A 27,453-nucleotide genomic window follows, 5' to 3' on the forward strand; every position below is an offset into this window, starting at 1 on the left:
GGCTCACAACCATCTGTAACTCCAAGGGGGATCTGATCTCTACAGGCTCCTGCTTGCAAGTGGTGCACTTAAACTCATGTAGGCAAACACATTAATGGTAAAATAAATGTTCAAAAAGAAAAATGTTACAAAGTAAGACTCTGAGGAATCTTTAAAAACACTAGGCCAAGATTTCAGCCTTGTATTGCTTGGGATTTCTTGAAGAAGGGCTGGGTTGATCTTAGAGGCTTCTACAGTGCAGCCAGGAATGAGGTCCACTACTGTAGACAGAGGCTTTCAGCCTCATAGTTATCAAAGGCCATGCAGGGAAGTTAAATGCTAAAGCCCAAACTCTACTCACCAAGGCTGAATTGCTTCAGAATTAAACTAGGCATCAGCTTTTTTGTTTTTTTGAGACAGGGTTTCCCTGTGTAGCCCTGGCCGTCGTAGAACGAACTCTGTAGACCAGGCTGGCCTGGAACTCACAGAGATCCACCTGCCTTTGTCTCACAAGTAACAAGTGCTGGGATTAAAGGTGTGTGCCACCACACCTGACTGAAAAACAAAAAAAAAATTTTTTAAACAAATTTTTTAAAGATCAGTTTGACTCCCAGTTCTGTTAGGCTCTGAAACCTCGGAGACATTGGTCACTCCAAGACACTGTCCTTATCTCTGAAGAGGGTTGTCAGCATGCCCCTCATAATGCTACTTTTGGGGATTCAATGCTAACATGTAGAATGCCTCACAGCACTTGGTGCTCAGTGTTTATTTCTCCGGCCTTTAAAGAATGCCAATGGGCGTTCAGCTGCCTTACCTGTAGACTTTGGAGCAGCCTATTTAGAACTGCTGTGAGGTGTAAGTGGCTCTGCAGACAGCCAGACACCTGCTTCAGCAGCAAGGAAGAGAGCTTTGTGCATTGGGAGGAATGGGCATATAAGGAACGCAGAGTCATAGTCTGCCGGATGGAGGCTAATCCTAACTTCAGATCAAAAACAGGACACCCTCCCGTCAACGTGGGGTACAGTCTGGAGTCCCAACCTGAGGCCGCAGTGGACACTTCAGCAATGAAGACACAGCGTCTGTTGTAGAACAGAAGACAAACTCCAGCTGAGTCAGAGCGGACATCCTTCCAAACTGTGTTCTCCAACCAACGCGGCCTGGACAATACAGAACCTGGTGTCTCTATTGTCCAGGCTTCCAAAATGTCCATGTCTTTCCCACAGACACTGACAGACAGAGTCCAGCTTTCATCCAAGAAAGGGTTGAAAAGAATGCTGAGTTGAGTGGAGATTGCGAGATGGCTAGAAAAAAAAAACCAACTTCATGGGTATCAAAGAGATGCGCCACTGTACACTGTATACACCAAGAGATGCTAAAAAACAAGCCAAAAAGAAACCCCAAGCCGAATTGCACAGCACACTTGCATGTGCTGTTCTCACGGGACTTGAGTCTGGGTCGGGACACAGGGCTGATGCCATTACACTCCCCTCGTGACGATAATAACAGCACCCCAAAGCACAGTGAGCAGCTGGCATTTATTAGTGTAGTTATACCTCATCACTGTGGTGAAAGGTAAGGGGTCTAAGACTCCGTTATCACAAAGAAATAAATAAAGCTTAGGAAAACTCTGGAGTAGCTGAAACCTAGCAGTAGCATGAGAGAGGTCCAGCCTATGTGACAGCTGAAGCTGGGGACAGGGGGAATCGCTCACTGCCCCTTCCCCAGCTCCTGGCCACAGCTAATCCTGGCTGCGGGTACAGAGGACAAGGAAACCTACAAGGGCAGGGGGCCAGAGCGAGAACACTGAGAAATCATGGACTTAGATCTACTAGGGCATGAGCTGACCATGATCAGGTAATCTTTCCCCCTCACTCCAAAAAGGTCTAGACAGCAGCTTCTCCAGACCGCTTCCTAGAAATGTGCTCCAGGTGGGCGTGGTCAGAGGTGTCCAAATCAATCTCGTACTTGGCTAGGATTTTGAGGATTGGCCTCAGCTTCAGCCACCACTGCTCTTTGGGGATTCGGTGCCTGCGGAGAAACAGAGTAACGGTGAGGCGCTATCGTCATACCCCGGTGAACTTCTATCAAAGGTTAATGGGAAGAAGGTCGGCAGAGGAGGCTAGCTTAAAGGCATGAATGCCCACTGGTGGTACAAAAAGAAAAGCATTAGCGACAATTAACGGCAGGGAGAGGGCATTCTAGAATGGCATAATGACTTACTCAAAGTCTGTCTGGTCCTTCAGCTCCGTCACTGGCTGAAAGACTAGGGCCCTCTTACGCATCCCCAGGACACAACCCGAGTCCGGAGTGTTGGCAAAGATCCGTCCTGGAATAAAGGCGGGTCGGTTGGTTTCTCAGCTGTGGGGTGAACCTCTGCAGGGGGGGCTCACCCTCCCACCCCACATACCATTACGGTAACTCTCCTTGATCTTCCCAGACATCCAGTTCATAGCCTTAGCACCCATCTTAGTGGCAAAATTCCTGTCAAAGGGAGTTGGGCTTCCACCCTGGGGGGGGGAAATCAGAAAAATTAGAGGAAAGAATCCTAATGAATTTCAGAAATCTAAATATACAGAAAGAATGGGTCCTGGATTTTCAGGACATGGAAGCCTGACTGAGACAGGTAGGGACCCAAGGTGAGCTGGCCCTTGATCAAGTGCACGGGCAGTCAGTTAAAGGACTAGGTAAGCACACAGCTCTCTTCCCTCCACCGCTGCCAGATCCCATTTCAACCTCGGTGTGTACTTTTTAGTATGGCAGCTTGGCAGTCACCGTCATCACTGACATGGAAATGTCCTCTGTAACCTAACTAGGCTGCTCCAGGGAGGACCTCAGAATACTCTGTCAGTTTTTCTATGAACCTGAGATACTGGGAATTCTTTGTGAATAGAGAAGCATTGGTGCTTACGAGGTATCAGCCAGGTCAGCTGGGCCGTGGTACTACCCATGAATGAGACCTTTCCCCTGAAGGCCAACTGGTGGAGATGGAAGCCAACAGTAACAACTGTCTACACTCATTCATTAGGCTCAAGAAGGGCGAAGGTAGAAATCATCTTACCTAGGCAGGTTCAGCTCTAATTCACATTTGCTAGGTAGCCCTGAAAATATTTTTCTCTCTGGACCCCATTTTCCTCATCACAACCGCTGGTTCTCAACTAGAGATCCCCCGGGGGATATCTGGCTGTGTTCAGAGAGGTTTTGTTAAAATTGGAGGTGAAGGGGAGGTGTGACTGCTTGGAATGCTAAGCTCCTGAAATGCACGGAGCAGCCACCCGAATGCAAAAAACTAACCATCCCCCAGTGGCAGTGATGGCAAAGGTGAGGAACTATATCCTATGCAAAGAGGATGGAGCACATCTCCGGGGCCGTGTGGTGGTTTGGCCCCCACAGGCTCCTGTATTTGAATGTTCCATCACCAGGGAGTGGCACTACTAGAAAGGACTAGACGGTATGGTCTTGCTGGAGGAAGTCTCACTATGCGTGCAGCCATGTTCCCTGCCATGGCGATCAGGGACTAAGCCTCTGAAGCTACAAGTGAGCCACTAATTAAACGCTTTTTTTTTTTTTTATAAGCGCTGCCTTGGTCATGGTGCCTCTTCACAGCACTACAACAGTGACGGAGGCAGGTTGTGTCCAAGGTAAAGCTGTTTTGATGTTATGACCCAGCCTTGCCCTGCGGTGACAGTGAGGCCCCGGCAGATTGGAGAAAGCCCGGGTCACTAGTGAACACATGGCTGCATGTTCTACCTGCTGCATGTGGCCCAGCACGTTCTTCCTGCTGTCGAAGATGCCCTTCCCCTCTTCCGAGTACAGGTTGAAAATGAAGTCAGTGGTGTAGTTCTCATTGCACTTCTCATTTCTGCCAGGGAAACCAGAAGCCTGTGAACCATCCCTCATCCCTGCCTCAGAAGCCTGTGAGCCCAGCCCTCATCCCTACCTCAGAAACCTGTGAGCCCAGCCCTCATCCCTGTGAATCCATCCCTCATCCCTGTGAGCCTGTCCCTCATGCCTGCCTTTTGCTTTCATAGGCTGTTTTTCCTCCTCCCAAGGTTCAGGGGACAGGCTCCTCCACTCCTACCTGCTTCTATATCAGATTCCCCAGGTGTCCCAGCCACAGATCCAGCCATGGACCAGAGCCATACTGACTAGTTTCTTCTTAATTTGGGACAAGCTGTTAATGCGGTACCTTAATACCAAGCCTCTTTTCACCGTTGTTTTCATCTTTTGCACCAGATGCTCAACATTCACCTGAAAGAGAAACAGTAAATCCTAAGTGTAGCTGGGATTGCTCAGGGTGGACAAAGACCCCCATGCCTCTTCTACATCCAGCCTTTGCAAGAAGGGAGTGGCCATGGAAGGGAGTTGCTCATAGGCCTGGGCTTGGACTGGGTCTGTGTGCCTTTAGAAGTTCATGCCAGTGAGACTCAGAAAGACCCAAACTGCGACAGGCAGATTTTAGAGAGGAAACATTGGAGAAGCTTCCACGATTGTCCATTTCAGCCTCACCCTTTCTCAGCTCTGTCCAGCGGCTTCCCTCAGAGAACTGACTGCTCACAGTGTGTGTTTTCACACGTGTGACACGGGTTACTTGTGTGAAAAGCAGTGATTCAGGTGTTGGGATGTGTACCCTCATTTGAGCTTTGAGGGGGTGTGAAAACAAGACTTAAGCTTTCAGCTTCTGGCAGGGATTTGGGGCTGGGAGTGCCCTTAACCTGCTGCTAAGTCTCTGCTTTGTGGCTTTCTTCTCCTTTACTGAACTCAAAACTGGAAAAATGATGCTCATTTGATCTCCTCTCTGAAATATGAGTCCTGCCCAGAGGTGAAGAGAGATTTCTCTCAGAACTGGAAAGGCACCAAGAGAGATCTGGGGAGAACACATAATAGATTCCTCAAGTATTTAAACTACTGGCTCCTAAGAGTTTGGAAGTTTCTGAACCCTCTAAATCTTTCTTGCCTATAATATGGAAGCAGTAACTTTGCATGGATGCTGGGCAGATAAAATACAAACTATACCAAAGGGCTTAGCAACATGCTACCTGACAAAATGCATTCCTAAAATAGTAGCTGTGGTCACGTATGTGGTCACTGAACTCGAGAATGACTGCAAAGAGCCCTTCATAGTCTTCGTGGGGTCCGGGCCCATCGGCTGCATTCTACCCTCATTGCCCTAGTTACTTTTGGGACACTCAGGAGCTAGACTGGAACAGGAGAGAGACACCCAGCAGGCTCTGTTGGCCGGCTACCTGTAGATCTCGGATGGTGAAGGGCTCCTCAAAAATGTAGGCAGCATCTGCCCCGGCTGCTAGTCCTGCCATGGTGGCCAGATAGCCACAGTAGCCACCCATTGTCTCGATGATGAACACGCGGCGTTTGGTGCCTGCTGCAGACTGCTTAATCCGGTCACAAGTCTGTAAAGACAACGGGCCATGGAAAGACAGGGTCGGAAGTCTGATCCTTATTCTTCAGCTTTCTCATTAATTCAACTCCAGAGCTACATCCTTCTAGGACAGTGAGATCCCCGGACCTCATAAGGTCCTGTATTCAAAGAGGGTGCTACATTGGAGAACTTCTCTCCTGGGAAGAAAGCTGTTCCTATCTTTAGTGTTGTTCAGAATAGGGATAGTAAACTATGGCCTCTGTGGACAGAACAAAACAGGCCCTTTGATAACAATGATATATTTCAAGATAGGAAGAATGAATACCAGCACACACGCCTGGGCCAGACACAGCTATCAAAGACAGGGACTCACTTTCTAGGATCAGGACAGCAATCCGGGCAGACTAACACGGGGCGGGGCAAGAGGGGTCAGGTGCTCACCGTGCAGATGGTATTTAGCGCTGTGTCGGCCCCAATGCTGAAGTCTGACCCAGGGACATTATTGGAAACGGTGGCAGGGATGACCACAAATGGGATGCAGAGCTCATCAAACTGCTTCCTGCCCTCCATCAGCTCCAAGCCACCTGTGTAAGCCTAAGGAGAGAGCAGCAGGCACAGGCATGAGAAGACAAGGGAAGGCAGGAGGGAGAGAAGAGGAAACGGTGGGCCACTCACCTCAAAGCCCCCAATGATGACAAGGCCCTGGATGTTAAACTTAGTTATGTTGGCACTGATCTGTTCAAAGTTCTTCTTGGGTAGAGTCCTAGTTGACCAGTGGCAGGGAACAGGGAAATGAGGGTAAGGTAGCAAGATGGAAGGAGGGAAAAGTTAAGAATTAGAAAGTGAGCCAGGTGTGGTGGCGCATGCCTTTGATTCCAGTACTCGGGAGGCAGAAGCAGGGGGATGTCTGAGTTTGAGGCCAGCCTAGTCAACAGAGCGAGTTCCAGGATGACCAGGGCCACACAGAGAAACCCTGCCCCCAAAAAACAAACCAAATAAATATGAATGAGAAAGTGTTTACTTTCTTTAGTGTCTGAACCTGTGGCACCACTCTCCCCCCACCCCCCGCACTCTCACGCTATTCTAGAGAACATAGTGGCTCTCTGAGTGGTCGGATCTGCTACATGATGCCCACTTGGGCCTGGCAGTCCTCACTGAAGATGCTAGAGCTTGCAGAGCGGTGGATGTAGGAACTGACATAATGGATTGATATTCACATTCAAAAGCAACTTGAAAGCGCAACTGGGAGGGGCCCTTCCCCCAATACCACTTACCTCTTAGTGCCAAGTTTGGAACCACCTTGACCAGTCCAGCCTCCAACGTAGCTCCAGCCAGCTTCCTCAATCTGCAGGGAAAGGCGGCACAGCTCTGCGTTATGGCCAGAGGGCCAGGAAGCCCGTGTGTGACTAAGGCCACTTCTTGAGCTCTGACCCTTCAGAGTTCCCTAGGTTGGAAGATACCCCAGACACTGGCTTTCCCTGCATGGAACTGCTTCCACCCTTCTGAGCTCATTCAGGACTATCAAACACTTATGGCGGTAGACGCCGTGCTGAGCTCTGGACAGAGAAATAAATAAGACAAGAGGTTTGGAAGGGTTTGTTTCAGGGGTCCTATCCTTATTACCCCAAAATTAACTATGCCTCCTAGAGAGAAGAAGTTAGGTTGGCAAGGAGGCAGAGACCATGTACTTATGCTGACCTACCATGGCCCCGTACTGCACATGTGTGTCCTTCATGTTTCCGTACCTGACCTTTGGCCAGACCCTCAAAGCCATCATGCACGACCAGCACTCGGTTGCCCTGGATCAGGGCAATCCTCACAGTAGAGCGGACCGCAGCGTTCATGCCCGCAGCTGGGGCCCCCACATTCATCACCGCCACTGTGTGCAAAGTGCCCTGTTCAGGAGCAAGCAGGAGAAGAGAACTCTGAACCCCCATGGGTGCATATGACAACACACGTCACTCCCCCAGGGACTGCTAACAGAGCCTGAGAATTATCCTACAGAAGCAAAATTTGTTACCACAAACAACGCAAAGCCAGTGTCATCATTATATAACAGACAAAGGGCCTTGTAGGATGTTTTCCAAAGTGGGTCCTTGAGCCACTTGCATCCCAATCGTCCTGAAGAGCTTATTAGAGGGCACATTCCTGCCACTGCTCCACGCCTCACTCTCTGCTGGAAGAAGGGCCTGGGAATCTGCATGCTTCATAGCATCCCTGATAATTCGGATCAATAGTAAACACTGAGAACTGCTCTTTCAAGGGAACAGATGCGGGGGCAGACCTGGGTGGGAGTCTTGGGTTCTCTAATCAGGGCAAGGTGAAAGCATGGGACTAGAATCTGGGGTGGCTGACAGGAAGTCGTCAAACAGGGGCAGGGTTCCAGCACTGAGGAAGAGTAGGGACAAAGATATGGCAAGGCTAAGGCTGTGTGGACTGTGGGTAGCACTCAGAAAGAGACACTGAGAAAAAGGAAGGGCAGGTTGCCAGTACCTTAGAGACGGGGGGTCTGACGTGAGCGAGAAGCTTGTACACCTCCCAGTTGTTCATGAAGCTCCTGAAAGAAGCATAAAGAGGACATTGCTTACGGCACACAGCCACAGGGATCTGGGTCAGGAGCTGGGTCGGAGTGGATTTCCACAGGGTAGACCTCTGAGGGACTAACCAGGCGGAGCAGGGACCAGGCAGGAGCTTTGGGGGAGGAGGGGCCATTCATTCATCAAACACTCTGAACATTTATGTCCCAGGAGCTGTGTTTGGCATAGGAGACCGTTCCTTGCTTAGAGACGCCGAGAGCCTATCTGGGGTCACATCTAGAACCAACAGACTAGAGTAAAGGGCTCTTTCCAAGGAGAGAGCCCTGGATGGACTAAGTGTCCTGGGTACCTCACAACTGACTTCCCTGGGGAAGAAACTGTGCAGTCAGTAATTAGAAATGGCAGCTTATGTTTTGGGCATAGGGTGATGCAGATTTTTGGCTTCATTCTGGTATCTGCTGTGGTTAGCCAGTTACTGGCCATTTTCTCACCGGCCTCTCAGCTTCATGGCTTCTTCAAATCTCCTCTCATCCATAGCCTTGGTCACATCTTTGGTCTAAGGGAGGAACACAGCCAGAGTCACAACTCCAAGGCATGATTCTGTGTGACCAGATCTGCTTTGCTATGATCCTGCTCATCTACCCCACACCTGCTCCATGTCCCCAAACTATCACAGAAGCATTTTTTTTTTTATTCCGAGTAACAAGCAGAAAAAAGGGGACTAGATTGGAATTCTGGGACAGTGGAGGGGGCCCGCAGGTGGTGGAGTTTCTTCCCCTCTACACCACATGTTTCCTCGGTCGTCCCGGGAGACTGTGCCGGGCGAGAAGGGTCCCCGGCACATGATGCTCAAAGGCTGACTTCCACTCCGGGCTTTGGCTTCTGCTCTTTGCAGATGCAGCCTCAAACACACCTGCACATTACTGGGATTCCCAAGTCTCACGGAGAAGTGCCCCCCCCCCCCCAAATTCAGGCAGTCCCAACAATCGGGACCAACACTCTAGTTCAGCCACCAGCCAATGTATTCATAGTGTGGTATCAAAGGGGTGGCTGAGAAGCCCGCGTTTTCCAGGTCCTGTGTCAGCTGCACCCTAGCTTCCCTCCAGCCTTTCTCACCTTGGAGGTGAGTAGTGCTTGCCCTATGCTGATTTAGGGACACACATATGAAGCAGATGTCATGTAGAGATAAGAGGTCACTGTCTAGAAGTTAATGATTAGCATTTCCCAAGTCTTAGTTTTGTTCGGAGGGACACTGCATTTGTGTCCCCCCTACGTAACTATGTGAAAAGGATTGAGGCTGGCACTTAAAAGACATTAGAGAGCATGTGGAGCTTCCCTCTTCCTTAGGACTACTTCACTTGAGGAAGCTGATGCTAAGCTGGGGCCCCGTTCCCGGACTTAGAGGGACGGCAGCTCGCAGAGTCCTTCCCTGTATGTGCCTTACTACACCCCCCCGCCTTTCCATCCTTTCCCTGCTGGGACCACAGACGCTCATCTCATGACCTCTGAGCTCCTGGGACAGGCACAGGGCTGCTAAGAAGCAGAGTGGGGCCAGTACTTACCACCTGGACACACTCCATGAGAGGCAGACGCACAGCCTGGTTACCGGACAGGCTCACCACACAGGCTGGGGTGTCTGGGGTCCCTTCCAAAAGTGCCATCACTGCTTCCACACCCATCCTGCTGCCCTGCAGGAGGCCAAAGGATTTGCTTAGACAGCCCTTTCTGGCTTAGCTAAGAGCCAGGATGCTCAGGACCTTTTCTGAATCCCAGGGCTGGGTTCCCTATTAAAGGGCTGTGCCCAGGAACGTGCCATGCTTTACCTCCTGCCCAGTTCTCATCTAAAGCTTGCTGGCTCTCTGCCCTCTTGTCACCAGAACCCTGAGGGCTGTACTTGGTTCCAGAGAAGCATGCCCATGCCACATGTGGCCTAGAGGCTGTATGACTAGCGATATGAGCCCCACAGAAGTAGGACAGCAAGGCTGCGGCTTCTGAAGCATGGGAACCTCAGAATCCTGACTTACCAGGATCCGGTCAAAGGCTGATGGTGTCCCACCCCTCTGTACATGTCCCAGAACGGTGACCCTGGTGTCATATCCAAGGCGCTTTACCACTAGCTAAAAGGGCCAAGAAAAGGAAACACAAAGTCAAAGGCAGAAAATAAGCAGTGGCTTACTTAAGGTGAACTACAGGGCCAGTGTTTTGTCTTGTGATGGCTCCTAGCAGGAGGAAAACAAGGAAGGGCACAAGGACCAAGAAAAGATGCAGGGTCACAACTCAGAAGCCACCAAGGGGATGGCCAAGCATGCTGGGGGCTTCCCACTAACATTCTTGATGTCTTCTGAGGTGATGGGCTTCCCGTTCTTGTCGATTGCACCCTCAGCAACAATGATGATGTTGAGACGAGACCCACGGGTCCTTGTCTGGTCAAGAGCAAGAAAGAAGGCAGTTCATGGAGTCAAATGAAGGGATCCGAAAATGGATCACCCATGGAACAGGGTGAGGGGTCTTGCTCAAGAACACGATAAAGTGCCAATACCTCACTGAGCCTCCGACAAAGGTGCTCCTCCCAGTCGTCATCTGGTGGACACTCAGGAATGAAAACCCAGTCGGCCCCACAGGACAGAGAGGTGACAAGGGCCAGGTATCTGGGACGAGAACCAGAAGCACAGAGTAGGTACCTTTATATTCCACAAATAGCCTATCACACCCAGCAAGTTCTCCTGGTCCCCGGAGACCAGGAGATGAGACTCTGTCCTTGAAGCCCGCCACCACAGGCTTCCCAGTCAGAGACTGCCCATCCTTTCATGTGTGCCTGAGCATGTGCCCATGTGCTCATGTAAGTAGATAAGGGAGATGGTGCAGAGAATAGACTTCCAGACCTACTACAGCAGAGACCCCGCTGGACTCTCGGGGAAGAGGAGAGGGCCCTCCCTAGGCCTGTGGAATGCAGGGGACAGGACGGGGGTCTTACCCACAGTGGCGGCCCATCACTTCTAACACAAACGTCCTCTGGTGGCTGCAAGAGAAAAATGGGATTTACAGCCTGCGTGTCCCTGAGGCCAGGACCAAGGCAACACCATCCACACCTGGGCTCTCTGGCCTCTGGGAGGTGTGTTTATGCTGCCAGCCAGCCATTAGGTTTTCTGAAAAACTATGAAGACATGGGAGAAGTAGTTTAGCATTTTAGGGTGGCAAAGACACTCCATTCCACAAAAGGGTGAGTCCCAAAAGCAGAGAGAAATAGAAAAGAAGCAGATATAGGACGAGGCTAAGCTGGAGCCCTGCAAGGTTACCTGGGTAAATTGGCAGCCTATTATATTCCCGTTTTCTCTACTGACCCTCTGCCCAACCCATTTCCTTCTGAGCGGTGGTGCTTAGGCATCCGCACAGCTGGAGAGGGCATCGCAGACTCTGAGCTTCCCAGGTCTGATTGGTCTGGACCACAACCACATCAGACAGTGGTTGTCAACCAGTGGATCATGACCCCTTTGGGGTCACATATCAGATAGCCTACACATCAGATATCCTACACATTACGATTCAGAACAGTAGAAAAATGACAGCTATGATGTAGCAACAAAATAATTTAATTTTAACAAAATAATTTTAATTTTGACAAAATAATCCCTCAACACAATGTGAGGAACTGCAGCAAAGGGTCGCAGCATTGGGGAGGTTGAGAACTACCGACATAAGAGATCATAGGTGTTCAAGCCCCCAGAGCGACATGAGATGCCTACGAAACAGGCACGGACAGGCTGGAGAGCGGCAGATGGCGTTTGGGTGGGGGGGCAGAGCATCTTCAGTGCTCCGGGGTGAGTCTCAGGAACGCTGGCTGTGAATCGAGTGTTTTCACTCTCACCGGCTCCTGTCTGCCCCCAGCTACTTCTCTGCTGGCCCCCTTTCAGCTGCCCTCACCTCTGAGCGGTAGTGGTGATGGCGTCCACGATCTCCACGATCCTGTGCAGGGCCGAGTCAGTGCCAATGGTCATGTCAGTGCCACAGAAGTCATTGTCGATGGAGCCAACCATGCCCACAATGTTCAGGAAGCTAGACTTTGTAGCCTCCTCAGCTGTAATCTTCCCTGTAAGGGGAAGCAAACCCGAGGCCACCAGGTGAGGAATCCTCCACAGGTACTGAGGAGATTGCTAGGGAGACTGCAAGCCACGGTAGAAAGGAGGGCAGAGGTGGTTTGCTTGTGTGTAGTTAACACCTCTCTCTGACGGTAGGTAAGAGCATGTGTGCAGCATGTGTGTGCACACACTGTCAGGTGAGAAGAGATACTGATGGAAATGTCTCACCTTCTTTCTGGAGGTCGTTCAACAAGTCGCTCCACTCTGAACGGAAAGTGTCAGCCCCGGTGAGGCTGCCGTCGCCCCCAATGACACACAGGTTCGTGATCCCCAGCTTCACCAGGTTGAGGGCGGCTCGGAGCCGTCCTTCTCGCTCCCGAAAGTCCTTGCATCGCGCACTTCCAATCACCGTGCCTCCCTTTAGGGGAGAGGTAGAACACAAGTCCTTAGATGGCACAGCCAAGTTTGGGTTCAACGTGCTAAGATGGCCCCATCCTAACCCAGTGACAGACCAGTGAAACCATTCCACTCCCTGAAGTTCCCTGGTATCCCGAGGTCACTTGTCCCTTACAGAGGAAAAAAATGATGTTGGATATCATAGTGTCACATATGTTAGGAGACTACTAAGATCAACTATTTCATTGAAGGCTTTATCATCAAAGTAAGCAGTTTCAAAAGAATTTACGTAAATGCTAGTTTCTATTCTAGAATTGTCACGCTGACTTCAGTCTTTGGTTTTCCTTAGTGCCTGGCACTTATTAGATTATATCCAAACTATTTTAAGGAAGCTTGGCAGTGTCCCTTCCTCTCTAACCCACTCAAATGCTACCTAAGATCATGCAGCCACCGCCAGTTTATTCCCCTTAGTTCCCTGGGATCTATGGTATTAGTGGCAGGAGCCACAACATTCCTGTATTCACAGGGGGGAAAAAGCTCTGTGTTAGAACAACTTGATTTCCCAGGGACTCACAGATACCAAGAGGTAAGTATATCTAAGAGTTTTCATAAACCCTTAAATGCTCCTGGGCAGTCATGACTCCAGGGTATTAGAGAGACTGTGCCTTCATTCTCAAGCCACTTTATAGTGGACACTATTGCGTGATAGAAAGGTGACTAGACCAGTACATATGACATGGCTTCCCAGCCAGGCTCGGTGGTGCACACCTGTACTCCCAGAACTTGGGGAGGCAGAGGCAGGTGGATCTCTATGAGTTCAAGGCCAACCTGGTCTACAAAGTGAGTCCAGGACAGCCAAGTCTACACAGAGAAACCCTATTTTGAAAAACAAAAAGTGGCTTCCATTGGCATTTTTAATGGATTTAGGTAAAGAATGGGATACAAATATAATCTGTAAATTTCTCACTAGATCAGCAACTGGTTATCATTCTCAGCTAGCCCAGAGTGGATACGTCTCAGAAGGATACTTGAACAACATGAAGTAAACATAGAGAGCTATAGATAACAAAAACCAATTTCCCTGGGATTCTCTGAGACTCTGCAAGACTGTCTCAATCCCCTTCTCCCCTAAATAGTCTGGTTTCAGGGTGTCATCTCTCTATCACATGAGGACTGGCTTCAGTCCTCTAAGGTTATTTTCAGGGCCAGACTTTCCCCATGACCCCAGAGTAAGACTTGCTTATGATGTCCTGGTTGCAAAAGTCTTGCTATGACCTTTCTGTAAAGGGCAAGCCATTCCAGAACCTCCTTCCCACCCCCTTCACTACTGCGAGAAGCCAGGGTGATGTTTTCAAATGCAAAGAGCAAAGGGCAAATATAAGCCCTTCTTCTGTCACCGGAACCCTTCATGCTGAGCCACGTGGCAGGAATCTGGGATACTTGAGTGGGATGAGGCGAGGACAGTACAAACATGGAACACAAGCTCTCTGGAACATACCAGCTGAAGCATCATGGACACGCTCTCCCAGGTGGCCTCCCTGATGTGTTCGCCACCATCCACCAGGCCTTGGTAACCCTAAGGAGAGAAGGATAGCCCATTAAGCCTCTGTTAGGCTTCCTCTAGATGGTCAAGACAAAGACAGCATCCCTAGGAGGAGACTCAAGCCGCATCCTCCCAATGGTGACCCATGGATGTTCATGAGAATAACATATTTAATAAATCAGTCTGAGAGAGGACGTGTCAACTTCCTTGATATTCCAGTTTCTCTCATTCTTTTCTTTACTTCTGAGACAGGGTCTCACTGTGTGGAACTCACTACGTAGAGCAGATTGGCCTTTAACTCACACAGTACTGAGATTAAAGGCGTGAGCTACCATGCCTGGCTCTTTCCTATCCTTAAAATATCAAAATACCCTTCCGCCTTAATTCCTTTCTCTCTCTCTCTCTCTCTCTCTCTCTCTCTCTCTCTCTCTCTCTCTCTCTCTCTCATCTTGTTTCCTCCAAGATGTTTCCCAGGAGACCTAGGAGACAGCTGGTTTAGATAATCTGAGAGAAAAGGAATACCAGAGCAAGAGAAGAAATAGGACTTACTATTAAACTGCCAAACCTGACAGAAGGGCAAGCAGACCACAGACAGAAGAGTGGGTGAAACCTGAGGGGAACCGAGCAAAGGCGGCCAAGGAGGAGCCTGAACCTCAGAAAACTGGGAAAACCCAGAACACAGTGAGACTCTGAGACTCGGCCTACCGGGGGCTCCACCCTTAGCTGTACTAAACTTGCTGCAAAGCCCTCCCATCTCTGTTCTTTCCACTTGAATTTCTTCCTTTAAGTTCAACAGGCAAAGTGAGAACTCAGCTGCGTCCCAGCATTCTTGTTGAAATCAAAGGTGGGAAGGAATGATTCAGTGAGACAGAGAGCCAAGGAACACAGTGATGCAACTAGGACGTAAAGAGGAGAAGGTGGGAGGAGGGTGGGAGGCAGATGAGACGGAGAATGAAGCAGACAAGCAAACCTCATGGACAAAGAAGACGCGGGCGCCCGTGAAGATGCCAACTCGAACCACAGCCCTGACGGCAGCATTCATACCTGCAGGGAGGCGAGGAGAAAGTCAGGGGAGGTTACTCCGAAGAAGAGCAGCCCGGCAGTTCACACCGGTTACATCTGGTTAAAGCCTGGTGTTCGGCCTTCAGCTAGGGCTTGCTCTGAATCTAGAACAGTCCTCTCACTCAAGTCTTCTGGTCTCCCCAGTTTCAGTGACTGCATCCAACGTTAGTGGGGCTTCAGACACCCATCCACTTCCCTTCTGGCCCCTAAACCTTGGCCTTCCCTTTTCCTGTCAAGCTATCCTGAGAGTAACAACAGCGATAAAGCACTTTCTCAAATGTGTTTTCTAAGTTAGATACCACTAAGAGTTGGTCAAAGACTGTCTCTTTAATCCCTCATACAACCTGGCGTCTCCACATTTCAAAGATTTCAAAGTGGAAGCTCAAAGAGGTCAAGGTCATAAGGCCAATAACCTTACAAAGTTCGAATGTGAACTCAGTCCTCACATGCCCACATTAGCACTCGAGACTGCTCTTCCTGCCCATCAGCCTCAGGTTTCAGTAGGTCTCCCTTGCTTTCTGCACCTGAAGAGAGGCATCCGGCTTTAGGATACTGTTTGTGGGGAGCATGGCTTTCTCTAGCTAAGTGATCTGACAGAATGTAGTTGTTTATTACTGGATGGTGGGTTCTTTCAGGACACACACGCAGAGCTATCATTTGAATTGTCTATATCCCTGTGTGGCACGTGCTTGGGACTCTCTAGCTTCCTCAGTGCCAGGAAATGCTGTGACAAGTGTACAGAGAGAATGGTGAGGCATGTGCCTCCCACTGCCTCGTCTCGCACCATCAGCAGGGTTATGCATGGGATTCCCATGCATCTCAGAGAAAATAAATCAGCACTTGGGAGGCAGAGGCAGGCAGATCTCTGAGTCCGAGGCCAGCCTGGTCTACAGAGGGAGTTCCGGGAAAGCCTGGACTATACAGAGAAACACTGTCTCGAAAAACCAAACCAAACAACAACAACAAAAACCTACAGTAGCCAGCCTCTTTCAGATATTTTTGTTTCAACCTAAAATGTATCATTCAATTCTTAAATCCTGCCTGATAAAAGACAGTTCACCAGTGAACACCAGGGAAACCATTACTCTTGGTTGTGCAGCACAACTGAAAACAGCACAAACTAACGAACAATCAGAGCTACATAGAATAATAGGTTTTCCCTTTCTTTTCCTTTCCTCCACCCCCTCTCTCGTGGGCCAACATAGTATCTATTATGTAATTATTAACCCCAAATCAGATTGCAGGTCCATTCAGCCCCTGAACAAAGATGAAGAGACACCCATCATGTTATAACATGGTGCTAAGTGCTGAGGAAAACAACAGTGAACAGTACAGTCTGGGAACTACCATCTCAAGAAATGAAAAACTACAGTGTGGTAAAGTGATCCCTAAGGGAGACAGATGTATAAGCACAATATGAACAGGAGTAGTCCGAAAATGCAACATTTGTCCTGAAACCTAAAACACAATTTCCCATTCTTTTTGTCAGGTAGACAACTGAGGAACACTGTTCTGGGCAGAAAAAAAAAATTGCAATAAGGTGAGAGCCAAAAAATAACTTCAGGTAGTTCAGTATTATAAAGAGTAAAAAGCCGAACAGAACATGATGGGAGATAATGCTCCAGGTGGGGCGGTGCCTGTATGCCATCTGAAGAAGTCTGACCTCTATTCTGTAGGTCAGGGTTTGACTAGTGAGTGATCCATGGATGTGAGCTCAGTTTCAGCAAATCCATAAACCCAGAAAACTATATTAAAGTTTTATGATCATAGCATTTCTTCTAGAAAAAGGTCCACAGCTTTCATAATTCTTAAAGGGTTTTTGTTGTTGTTATTTAACTTCTCTCATGCACAAAAATAGTTGCAGATAATCAAGAATCTCTAAGAATTTCAAGAGTTGGGGGACATGATAAGATTTGCACTGCAGATCAGAATGGCTCTGGCAGCACGGTGACAGGCAGCTGGGTAGAGGGTCACCAGGATTAGGAGGCCTCTGGCATCCTAGATAAGACAGGAGGGGCCCCCGGTTAAGGGGCATGTGGGACAAAAGATATACTGGACAGAAGACACTCGGAGAACATGGGAAGGGACTTGGAGCCAATGCGCAAGGTGATCAGATCTCACTCTGTGAAAAAGGAGCTATGACTGCAGACTGAGGCAAAGGGTCAGCTGAAGCGCCATTAGCTGAGCAGACGGCATGCTTCAGTTTGGGAAGAGAGGGGTGAGGAATGCTATGTTCGCTTAGGATGTGTTGAAATTAAAGCACTGTGGGACATCCATGTTAGCATGGAACATAAAATGTGTATGATTAGAAACTCAAAGGACAAGGGACTGAACTCTGAGGAGAGGTGACCGTAGCAAGAGAGATACAAGAAGAAGCAGGGCTTAGCAACATCTTGGGAGACAAAAGAACCATTTCGAAAAGTAGGAGCCATCCTAGATGCACCTAAGGACAAATCTAAGATAAGAATGGAAGGCCCGGGTTGTCAGCACAGGGACCCGTGGGCACAGCTTACTTCCGAAGTCACTTAGGCAACAGTCTGAGTCTGCAGACTTTGCTCTGTACATTGGTAATCTTGGGAAACACGAAGCGGTGTCTGAGACACACAGACAACAGTGTCCTTTCTGACCCCTAAGCCGAGTAAAGGTAGGAGGGGCACAACTAAAAAGAAACAAATGACTTCTGAAAGGTCTTCCCTGTAGAGCAAGCAATGGTTGGTAGGCAGGGAATATTCAAGCCTGATGGGGAGAAGGAAAATCCTGTAATAAGGAAATTAAGTTCTCTCATCTCCTTCTACTTTCTAAGCGCAACCCCGCCAATGTCTAGAGGCCAGCCTTCAGCCTCTAGACTGATGAGAGTTTTCTAATAGTTTCAGATCCCCTGTGTTCTCCTGTGCTCAAACCCTAGCTGCCTAAAAACCCCAGACTGGGAAGTATAGGTTAAACGTGGAGTCCCCAGAAGTCTTTGGTCTCTCCTACCCAACCTCATGGCTTAGCCTAGTCTGGCCCTAAGCCACTCCTGGCCAGACTTTTCTTGGCTGTTCCATGTTTCCCTAAATAACCCTCTACGAGCAGCTGCATGACTTGTTAGAAATAAGATGAAGGATAAGATTTCAGGGAGCATGCAAGAGCTATTCTGGGGACAACCAGGAGGGGCTCTGAAGCTCTGTAAGCTTGCAGTCTGAAGCAGCCAATGGCAGCCTCTGGGGAGAACCTTAGGGCAAAGCGCTGGGTCATGAGTATCTCCACAAGACTAGGCAGAAGACAGAAGCTAAAAAACAAACAAATAAACAAAGCAACAACAAAAACCCGCTCCATTGGGGAGGACCTTGCATTTCTGATCCTCTTGCCTCTACCTCCCAACTGGGATTTCAGGTGTGTACCACCATGCCAAATACATAAGTGTTTCGTGCATCTAGGCAAGCATTCTACCAGATGAACCACATCTCCAAACCAGTCACAAGGTTCCTCAAGTCAGGACTGAACAGTTTCTTCCTGAGCTTTGGAAAATTATGACAAATGTTTGCAACATGTGAATTGTACTTCCTAATGGATGAATACTAAAAATTATAAACCCTAGGATAACTGTCCAGAGAGGTAATAGAATCCCAGTCCTGTACTCCTTTAAAAATAGGATGTGCACGCATTTGGAGCTGGGGACAGAGGGCCAGAGCAGATGGCTGAGGTCCTTTCCAAGGCAGAAAATGCCAATGTCAGGAGGCTCAGTGAGGTATGGATTACTGGGACTCGGGCCTTTTTGGGGCAGAAGGAATACCGATTTAGTATCCAGCCCAACATTCCAGAATCCTTGACTTTTGAGCTTAAGATCTAATTCATGGCCATATTTCTACTTCAAGAGATTAGCTTTACAGAGCTCAAGGAAAGACAGCTGGGGCTTCCGTAGCATTTCGTCTTTCTCTACCATGATGCCTGTGGCCTCTTGGGAGAAGCAGCATTCCTGTGCTTTCCTCTGGGGAGGCCCATCACACTGTCTCCCGGAAAGTCCCCCTCCCCCCCGTACTGGGAGCCCTCCTCCAGCTGGAGTCTCCCAACAGCATTGCACACTCCTGCTCTGGTTCCTAGTCACCTTCAAATTTCACTTCCTACCTCTCTTGATCCCTGCTGAATGCACCTACCATATTATGTGAATTCACAGGTGACACATACTATCAGAAAGTCCCAGAGGCCTTGGCTCTCTTTCCCTGTCTCCCCCCCTTTTTTTTCCCATCCTCTCCTCTCTCACCCTTCCCTTCTCTTAACCCTCTCTTCCTCCCATCTCTTCTTTCCAAAGAAGGTCCTTTCTTTCATTCTTTTCATATGGTCTCATAGATTTCTTTCCAGGCTCTTTCTTTTTCTCAACCTGACCATCTAAGTACACAGGAGCCAGGGTCACCACTAAAGTGTCTGTAGAAGATCACGGTACTGGCATGGGCTTCTACCAACAGAGAAGATGCAGGAGAATCTGGGTTAGCAGCATCTCCAGCCACCACCAGGGCTCTGTATTCCTGATCAACCAGGCCTCTGTGCCATGTCCTCCTCCCTCTGCTTCTTCACTACTAATTCTGATTTATTATATTCCTTATAATTACAATCAATAAATGTTAAAATTTTAAAGTCTAGTTTTTAAATATGCTAACAGAAAAATACCATGACACAGGGTTTGGGGAAATAACCCAGGAGCTCAGATTCCAGCACCCATGTAAAGCAGGGCACAGTAGCAAGCATCTGTGAACACAGTGCCAGAAATGTGAACACAGCTGGGTCCCCAGAGCTGCTGACCATGTGGGTGCACTAGCCATGTAGGGTGTGTTTATCTAATCAGTGAGCTCCAGGTTCAGCGAGACCCGCATACATACATGCATACACACAAGGGTGGAGAGAAACTGAGGAAGACATCCAATTCTGACCTATAGCTTACACACACACACACACACACACACACACACCTACCATGAGGACAAATATTACCTTTTTAATTGATGCATCCTTGGCACATGCTATTCCGTTTGATCATAGGCGGTGCTTTATTTGTTAGCAATCCACTAACCGAGTGTGTACTGTGGCTAACCACTCTTCTAAGCATCATACTTGAATAAAAGGATCAGTGGGTTTTTTTTTTTTTGTTTGTTTGTTCTGTTTGTTTTTAAGCATTTTCCTTGTGATGTGTTTTCCGGTTGTTCCCACTGGCCTCATCGATTTGCTGCGTAAGCATTCCTAGCACGGCTGATGCACACAGGATTACTTTATTCCTGTGCCTGAATGAAAACCCTATCGATACGTGGGCTCTCTCTCATGGGATGTCAGCTTCTTCGCAACAAAGCTGTCAACAAAGTGAGTGCTTAGCGTGAGGTCTGCGAAGCCTAGTGTCAGAAGCGTTGGAGGAAACCTTCCATTTCTCTTCCCGACTTTGCCCCTGTGTCCTGTCAACCCTTAGACTCTACAACATTCTATCAATGTGAGCATGTAAAAAGATCAACGTGGTAAATTTTCTGTTGGTTTTTAAATCATACATCCATCTCTCCCACCTGCATCCACCTTTCCCACATACTTCACTTTTATGGCTTCTTAGCCTCTGTTCAGAGGCAGGTTCTCTCTGGTTCCTGCCTCTTGGACCCCTCTGGGTCTGTAGTTCCAGCTGGAACAGAAGGGAGGAAGCTGGTTCACAGTACTGGCTGGGGCTGTGAGCACAGCGCTCCCCAGGGTGAAAACCTGAGATCCTGCCGGTTTGCCCAACACCAACTCCCAGTCTCTTCCCTTCCCCAGTATTTCCCGAGTTCTTGAGATGAATCCATCTATTGCTTCCTCAATAATCTTATCTCAGATTCTCTCCAGTGCTGCTCAAGGACCAAGAGCAATAACTTCTAGAGAAACTGGATAGAAGTACTCTGAAAGTTCAGGTCATCAGGAGTAGAGCAAATGATATCTAAATACACTTAAAGGCTCATGTCAGAAACTTCTAGGAAAACTCAGGATTCCGTTCTAATCTGCAGATTGAGGGAGTCAAGGCACTCAGGAGTCACACACAGCAAGAATGTTTCTGTCCCCTTTTACTTACCCTGGGCATCTCCACCAGAGGTCAGCACGGCGATGGCCTTGCCGACCCCCAGGGTCTTGGCTGCATGGTGCTCCTCATTGGTCATGATCCACTCTAGAATTCAAGACAGTGGTCAGTCAAGATGCACCAGACCAATGTGCCACTTGCTCAAGAACCGTCTGTCTTAGACTGGCTAGAGCAATCCAGTCAGACTCTGCCACTAAAGCTGGGCTGTGCAGCCACAGAGCTTTGGAGGTCTTCCAGAGGAGAGCCACTCCCTCTCAGAGTCAAGCTAACGTGTCAGTAATCCAGACCAAGACAGCGTAAGTCCTGGCTTATCCTTCCCTGTGCCCCCCCACCCCAACTGGAACCTGTCTTCAAAACAGGCTAAGGTCAAGAGGAAAGGGCACTGGACTTGAAAAAAATGAGAAAGCAACAAGGAAATCTGAGTGGATCTTGGGACCCTCCCTTTTAGTGACAGGAAGAGGCACTGCAGAGGGCACAGGTCAGGTGAGGTTTGAGGTACTGACAGGGAACCTGCAATCAAGAAGCAAGCAGGCAAGCACAGGTTGGTTTCTGGCTAGGAGTAGAGTGATGCAGAATTGAGTGAGCAAGGCTAGGTGACAGGGAGCAAAAACTCGAGTTTGAGGCTATCAAAGCATACTAGAACCAGACAAACTGATTATGTCAATCTTGGGGATGGCTAGGGTCCTCCCACAGTGCTGCCCATCCCGCTTGGGCTCTCAGCTTTCTAAGCAGCTGCTGAATCCTTTGTCTTTAGGCCTTGACCCTCACATTATTATCAAATGGAACAGTAACAAAATTTCTGCCACACAGTGATATGTGTGTGTGCGTGCAAACACACACACATACACACACACCTTGTGTTATGAGGGGACGTTTATATAGTCATATCTGTGTGTATGTAAATATAACACACAAGACATACTTTTATATCCATAAAATGCCAATAGGTTCATCCTTCCCTAAAACCTGTTACTTTTAAAATATATCTCACTTGCCTCTCAGAGTCAAAACTGCCACTAACCCCTACTATTCTTCCTTTTTCTCTTTTCTACACGCCCCCTCTCTTTTATCCTTGCTGCCTCCTTCTACCTGAGTTGTTGTGGAAATAGCTGAGCTGGTCTCCCTTTAATAAAGTAGCTTGCACTGCCCTTCTTCGCTTTACTAGAAATGGGAAGAAAACGTCTGTGGGAAGGCCCCCAGGCTTTTGTGGAGAAGATCATGCAGAGGAAGAGCAAAAGAAGGCTGTGCTTCTATCCAGCATCTGGGAAAATCAGGGTAGCTGCTTAAAGAGACCTAGCAGCTAAGTCTCTGTAAGACTAAGCTTATAGAAACTAAACTTATAAACCCATAGATGCCAATAAAATACAGGTGGTGAGAGAAGCATGAAAGACACGCACAGTTAGAGACTAAGATTAACATACCACCAAGTCAGCACTGAAGTCGAATCAAACTTCTTGATTTGGACATTCAGAGCTCCTACAACTGTCCCTGCCTATTGCTTCAACATTCTTACTACCCCACTACCCGTGGAGCCTTTGATCTGCTGTCATCTGAGCATTCTTTTCCTCAGCCCCACTTTGGTGTCTGTGAGCCTACTGCATCCTCTGCCCAGGCTAACCTGTGTGTTTCTATCCATCCATCCAGCCAGCCAGCCAGCCAACCAACCAACCAACCAGCCAGCCAGCCAGCCAGCCAACCAACCAACCAACCAGCCAACCAGCTAACCAACCAACCAACCAGCCAACCAACCAACCAGCCAACCAGCCAACCAACCAACCAGCCAGCCAGCCAGCCAACCAACCAACCAACCAGCCAGCCAGCCAGCCAACCAGCCAACCAACCAGCCAACCAACCAACCAACCAACCAGCCAGCCAGCCAGCCAGCCAGCCAGCCAACCAACCAACCAACCAGCCAGCCAGCCAGCCAGCCAGCCAGCCAGCCAGCCAACCAGCCAGCCAGCCAGCCAGCCAGCCAGCCAACCAGCCAGCCAGCCAGCCAGCCGACCAACCAACCAGCCAGCCAACCAACCAACCAACCATACATACATACACACTCAGCCCATCACTTTATGCCTTACCTCCTCACCTTTATCAACATATTAAATCTTCACTAGCTTATAAAAGGTCCAGAAAGCCTTCTTTTTAAGTCTCCAGCAGGTCACATATTGTTTTGGAAGTAATCATTCATTTAGCATTTAAACACAACTTTAGTGACATTTTAATGCTTCTTACACACTAACAGGAGGGCAGGACTAGATCAAGGGCCAGCAAACTACAACCTGTAGGGACATATCCAGACATTCTTCCTTATTGCATGGCAGCAAACTATGAAGGGTCCTTATATTTAAATGGTTGTAAAAATATGTTATGACATGAAAAATACTTGAAATTCAAGTTCCTGTATAGCTGGGCATGATGGTACTTGCCTGCAGTTCCAGCTATTCCAGGGTCTGAAGCAAGATATCTGTTGGAACTCAAGAGTTCAAGACCAACCTGGTAAGATATCACAACCCTGTCTCAGAGACAGAAAAAAGGGGGGTGGGGGGGAAGGCAGTGTCCATGCTATCCTTACTCATTCCGACTCTGAGCGCTAACACTGGAACGGGGGCTGCAGCAGAGACCTGCTGGTGTTCAAAGTCTAAGATAACCCGTGCCCTTTAGTCAAGTGTCCTGACTGTCGGGCTGCATTATCGTTAAATTCACTTTATCCAATAAACTGACAGTCCCTCCAGGGCAGGCAGTGTGTTTATTTTTAAAACTATTTCCAGTGCTGGGAAGATGGCTCAGTGGTCCAGAGCACTGGCTGCTCTTCCAGAGGACATGGGTTCAATTCCTAGCACCCCCACGGCAGCTCACAACTGTCTATAACTCATCTCCACTGGAAACCTTCTTCTAGCTTCCACAAGCATGAGGCACACATGTGATGTTTGAACATACATTCAGACAAAACTTATTTTGTCTAAAAGACTAAAAGCTAAAGAAAGAAAAGAAATCCAGTTCCAACTCTACCCATTGAAGTCTGTGCACACAGGGGAGCTCAGTAACACTTGCTGAAAAGCACCAATGAGCAGATATACCACAAATGTGTGAAAAGGAGGCTTGGGAATGGATATGGCTCCATATTCTACTCCTGAAAACAAACTCAGGTCTGGGAATACAGCACAGGTTTACAGCATTTACAAGATCCTGGGTTCTATAACATCACAGGTTAAAAAGAAGGAAGGAAGGAAGGAAACAGGAAATAGAGCCAGGCTAGATGACCATCAACAGATTAACGGGTCATAGAAAATTGGTACATAAACACAATAGAATTTTGCTCACTGAAAAGAAAAACTAAATTATTAAATTTTTTAGGAAAATGGATGGCTCTGCAAAGCGCACTATTAAGCAAGGTTACCCAAACTCAGAAAAACAAAAACCCCATGTTTTCTCTATCTCTAAGATCCGACCCTGTAAAGCACACCTGCATATCCATGAGTGAGAATAAATGTGGTTAAAGCATAAAACATTAGAAAGGAGACCAAGCGAGTGCAAAAATAGGTGATGGGGGGGGTCATGGACCATGAAAGAGGAAAAGAGACCAAAAACACGTTTTATTCTAAAATGTCATAATGATATCTAATAGCTTATATGCTAATTTTAAATAGATAAATACATAAATAAATAATCAACACTCAGACACAGCTTGGGCTTAGAGAGTGACAAACTGGGAATCCAACATGGACATACATATACCTAGAATGTTAATGTCTCAATTTCTGCTGTTCTTGAGAAAGACTACACGACTGGAGAAAATAGGAACCCAAATCTTTAGAAAAGAAACAGACATCTGACTGTGCTGCTCTTTTTCCCCTTGAGTTTTCCTGGAGCTCGTCACCAGATTGGCAGGGTGATGGGTGGGGAGGCTCATCACCCGTAGAAGCCCCTGGATGTCTCCATGGCGCACTTTCAGTGGGAGAGAAGGAGAGTTCACCCTACCAAGGTTAGGAGAGCTGACCTTTAACAGCAGCTCACATGCTCCCGAATCTGTATGTCAAGAGGCACAGGGCACAGGAATGCATACAGTTCGCACACCCGCATCCTTTCCGGACCCACAGTAACACGCATGTGGACACAGTCATGGATGCTAAATATAAACACACAAAATCATGTGTATGTGTGAGCACTCAGGCGGCAGGACACAGCCTAGCAGCATCATAGGTGCACCAGTTTGAACTGGATATGTGCCAGGGGAGGGGTCAGGCAGCCAAACGCATCCCAGCCGAGCAGCCCCGGCCATGGATCTGGGACCTGAGCGTGCAAGTGCTGGGAGGTTAACCGAGGGGCTTGCCTCTTCCCGCGTGCCCAGCACCCATCCCCCTCTCGCCTGCGATTTCGGATGCCTTGTCACGCCTGGCCTTCTGTTTCTTTCTGTCCTCCCCACTGCCTGTTCCCGGCGCGTTCGCTCCCACCTCACTCTTGGCTTCGCCCCTCGCTCTCCACCCAAGGCCTCCCTCTTGCCTTGTAGTTTTAGCTCTCCTCCGCCGCTGCTTTCTTGCAGATTGTCCTTGGGGAAAGGGGGAGGGGAGCTCGGCGAACACGGGGAGGAGCCAGGTGGAGGCAGCCGGGAGGAGGGGAGGCTTCCAAACCTCTACTGGCCAAAGCTGGCAAAGAGTCTCCGCCTCCTCCTGCTTGCTTCTCTCCCCTTCTCCTCCTCCTCAGAACTCTGCTGCGGTGTGGCCGCGGCTTGGACGCCTCCTTCCCTGGGACTGCTTGTCTATCTTGGGAGCTATCAGCTCAGGTATGTGGTGAGAGTTAGAAATTACGTAGTTGCTAATCTTGTTTCCAACTGAGCCAACTTTTCCCTTGCTGGACTGTCTGCTAGTCCTTGAATCAAACATCTCCTGGTACCGTTAAAATCCTACCCTGGCACTTGACCACCTCTGTCGCTCTTTCAACCAACATTTTATCCGGAGTCTGTGAGCCAGGCTTTGTGTTAGACAGATCCCTGCCTTTAAGAAACACCCGACACTGGTATCTCTTACAAAATAACCTCTACAACTCCTTCCACATTTGCATCACCTCTCAGAGGGAGCTTGCATGGTACCTAGGATAGAGAGGAAAGGGCCCCTTCTCAGGTCCGTGAGCCTGGAGCAGCATGCCCCAGAGCAGTGGTTGTGCTCTGGGAGCACCACTGCACTCCCCGCCCCCCAAGCTCAGATCCTCGTCCTGCTCCTCTGCTTCACCCTTTGTCTTTGCTTCAGCGCTGCTCACAGTCAGCACTGCTCTTGTTTCTCAGGACCTTCGGATTTCTCCAGTGCCCTTTCTCTTGCTAGCTTTGCCTCTACCGTGTACATTCCCGCTGCAAACCAACAGAAATACAAGCGAACAGGCAGTGAAACCACCGCACTGAAAATGTATACACTTTTATGTTGCAAATGACACCGTCGAGAAAGTAAAACAAGACAACCTATTAAACCAAAGAAAGTAACTGCAAATTTTGTATGTGACAAAAGACTGGCACGTGGAAGAAAGCCCTAAGGCCTGCCCGGTCACTCACCTGGTGCCTGCCTTTCTGTACCCCTTTCTCCACACACCCAACAGACCAACACATCTTCAACCCTCATCTGAGAGCTTCTACTTGCGGTTACAGCCATAACCGGGCAAAGTGCAATGAACAAGAGATCATACCTCCACCCAGGAGGCCCGGGAATCATTTCCAAAGAAGGGACAGAAAGATTGTAAGGGCCAGAGGCAGTGGGTGGCTTTGAGGAAAATTATCTCTTGGATACATCAGGGCAGCTGCAGATAGGAATCCACAGCAATGTCGACAGCATTTACAAAACTTGTGCAAGCCAGGGCCAGACCAAATACCAGCATAGAGAGGGATCTGGGTGAATAGCCCCATTCCAGCCACGGAGCAGATGGCAACTGTTAGCTACTGGGAGAGGAAGAGACAGTTTTCTGAGAGTGCGGCGCCTGATACGCTGACTACAGGGGAAGACCACATTCAAGAATGCTTATTTATTCTTGACGGGATAAAAAGAAAAAGAAGAGCACACAGTTGGGTAGGTAGGGAAGGGGGAGAGATTGGAGAGGAGCTGGGGAGGGGTGAGTGTGGTCACATTTAATATGCACACATTGTAGGGAAATCAAACCTTTCACAGAACTAATTTTAAAAATAACAAACACGACAAAGCCCTCTTACAGCTCAATAGTGAAAAAAAGACAATAACTCAAAAACTGGGCAAAGGATGTGAGCAGACATACAAGTGGCAAATAAGCACATGAGAAAACACTCATTTCTTCTATCACCAGCTTGAAACAGTGACTCTTACCCTCCCATCAAATGGCTCCAATAGGAAGAGATGATAATATCAAATAATGGCGGACTGCAAGGCCACCCCAAACAAGAGTGGAAATCACTCGCCATTGACAGACGCGCT

At 48.6% G+C, this 27,453-nt stretch overlaps 1 protein-coding gene across 4 annotated transcripts; it reads right to left on the reverse strand.

Annotated features, from left to right (window-relative positions):
- Positions 1 to 1,495: 1,495 nt before the first annotated feature.
- Positions 1,496 to 25,665, reverse strand: Pfkm (phosphofructokinase, muscle). Of its 4 annotated transcripts, XM_060388697.1 has the most exons (24): positions 25,529 to 25,600; positions 23,455 to 23,521; positions 21,023 to 21,115; positions 14,879 to 14,952; positions 13,864 to 13,941; positions 12,198 to 12,387; positions 11,815 to 11,980; positions 10,868 to 10,912; positions 10,433 to 10,541; positions 10,221 to 10,316; positions 9,918 to 10,010; positions 9,456 to 9,581; positions 8,385 to 8,449; positions 7,850 to 7,913; positions 7,102 to 7,251; positions 6,631 to 6,701; positions 6,032 to 6,119; positions 5,798 to 5,950; positions 5,223 to 5,387; positions 4,166 to 4,227; positions 3,727 to 3,838; positions 2,387 to 2,486; positions 2,200 to 2,305; positions 1,496 to 2,007 (listed from the first exon to the last, which is right to left on the reverse strand). In XM_060388697.1, the coding sequence occupies exons 3-24, from the start codon at positions 21,105 to 21,107 to the stop codon at positions 1,863 to 1,865; spliced, it is 2,343 nt and encodes a 780-aa protein (XP_060244680.1). In that variant the 5' UTR covers positions 21,108 to 21,115; positions 23,455 to 23,521; positions 25,529 to 25,600; the 3' UTR covers positions 1,496 to 1,862. The 4 variants fall into 4 exon arrangements, with proteins under 4 accessions (XP_060244680.1, XP_021511494.1, XP_021511496.1 ...); XM_021655819.2 differs by lacking the exon at positions 23,455 to 23,521 and having other exon boundaries at positions 25,529 to 25,665; XM_021655821.2 differs by lacking the exon at positions 23,455 to 23,521 and having other exon boundaries at positions 25,480 to 25,604.
- Between the last annotated feature and the right edge of the window lie 1,788 nt (positions 25,666 to 27,453).

Source organism: Meriones unguiculatus, chromosome 8, assembly GCF_030254825.1.
Source record: "Meriones unguiculatus strain TT.TT164.6M chromosome 8, Bangor_MerUng_6.1, whole genome shotgun sequence".
Taxonomy (NCBI): Eukaryota; Metazoa; Chordata; class Mammalia; order Rodentia; family Muridae; genus Meriones; species Meriones unguiculatus.

What these genes read in the sequence shown, in the direction of transcription:
- Pfkm (XM_021655819.2), bottom strand. Translation starts at nt 21,107, where the DNA reads ATGACCAATGAGGAGCACCATGCAGCCAAGACCCTGGGGGTCGGCAAG. An exon ending in GAACGACCTCCAGAAAGAAG is followed by an intron (nt 11,981 to 12,197) that starts GTGAGACATTTC and finishes TTCCCCTTACAG; the next exon opens with GGAAGATTACAGCTGAGGAG. An exon ending in TCATGGAGTGTGTCCAGGTG is followed by an intron (nt 8,450 to 9,455) that starts GTAAGTACTGGC and finishes TTCCTCCCTTAG; the next exon opens with ACCAAAGATGTGACCAAGGC.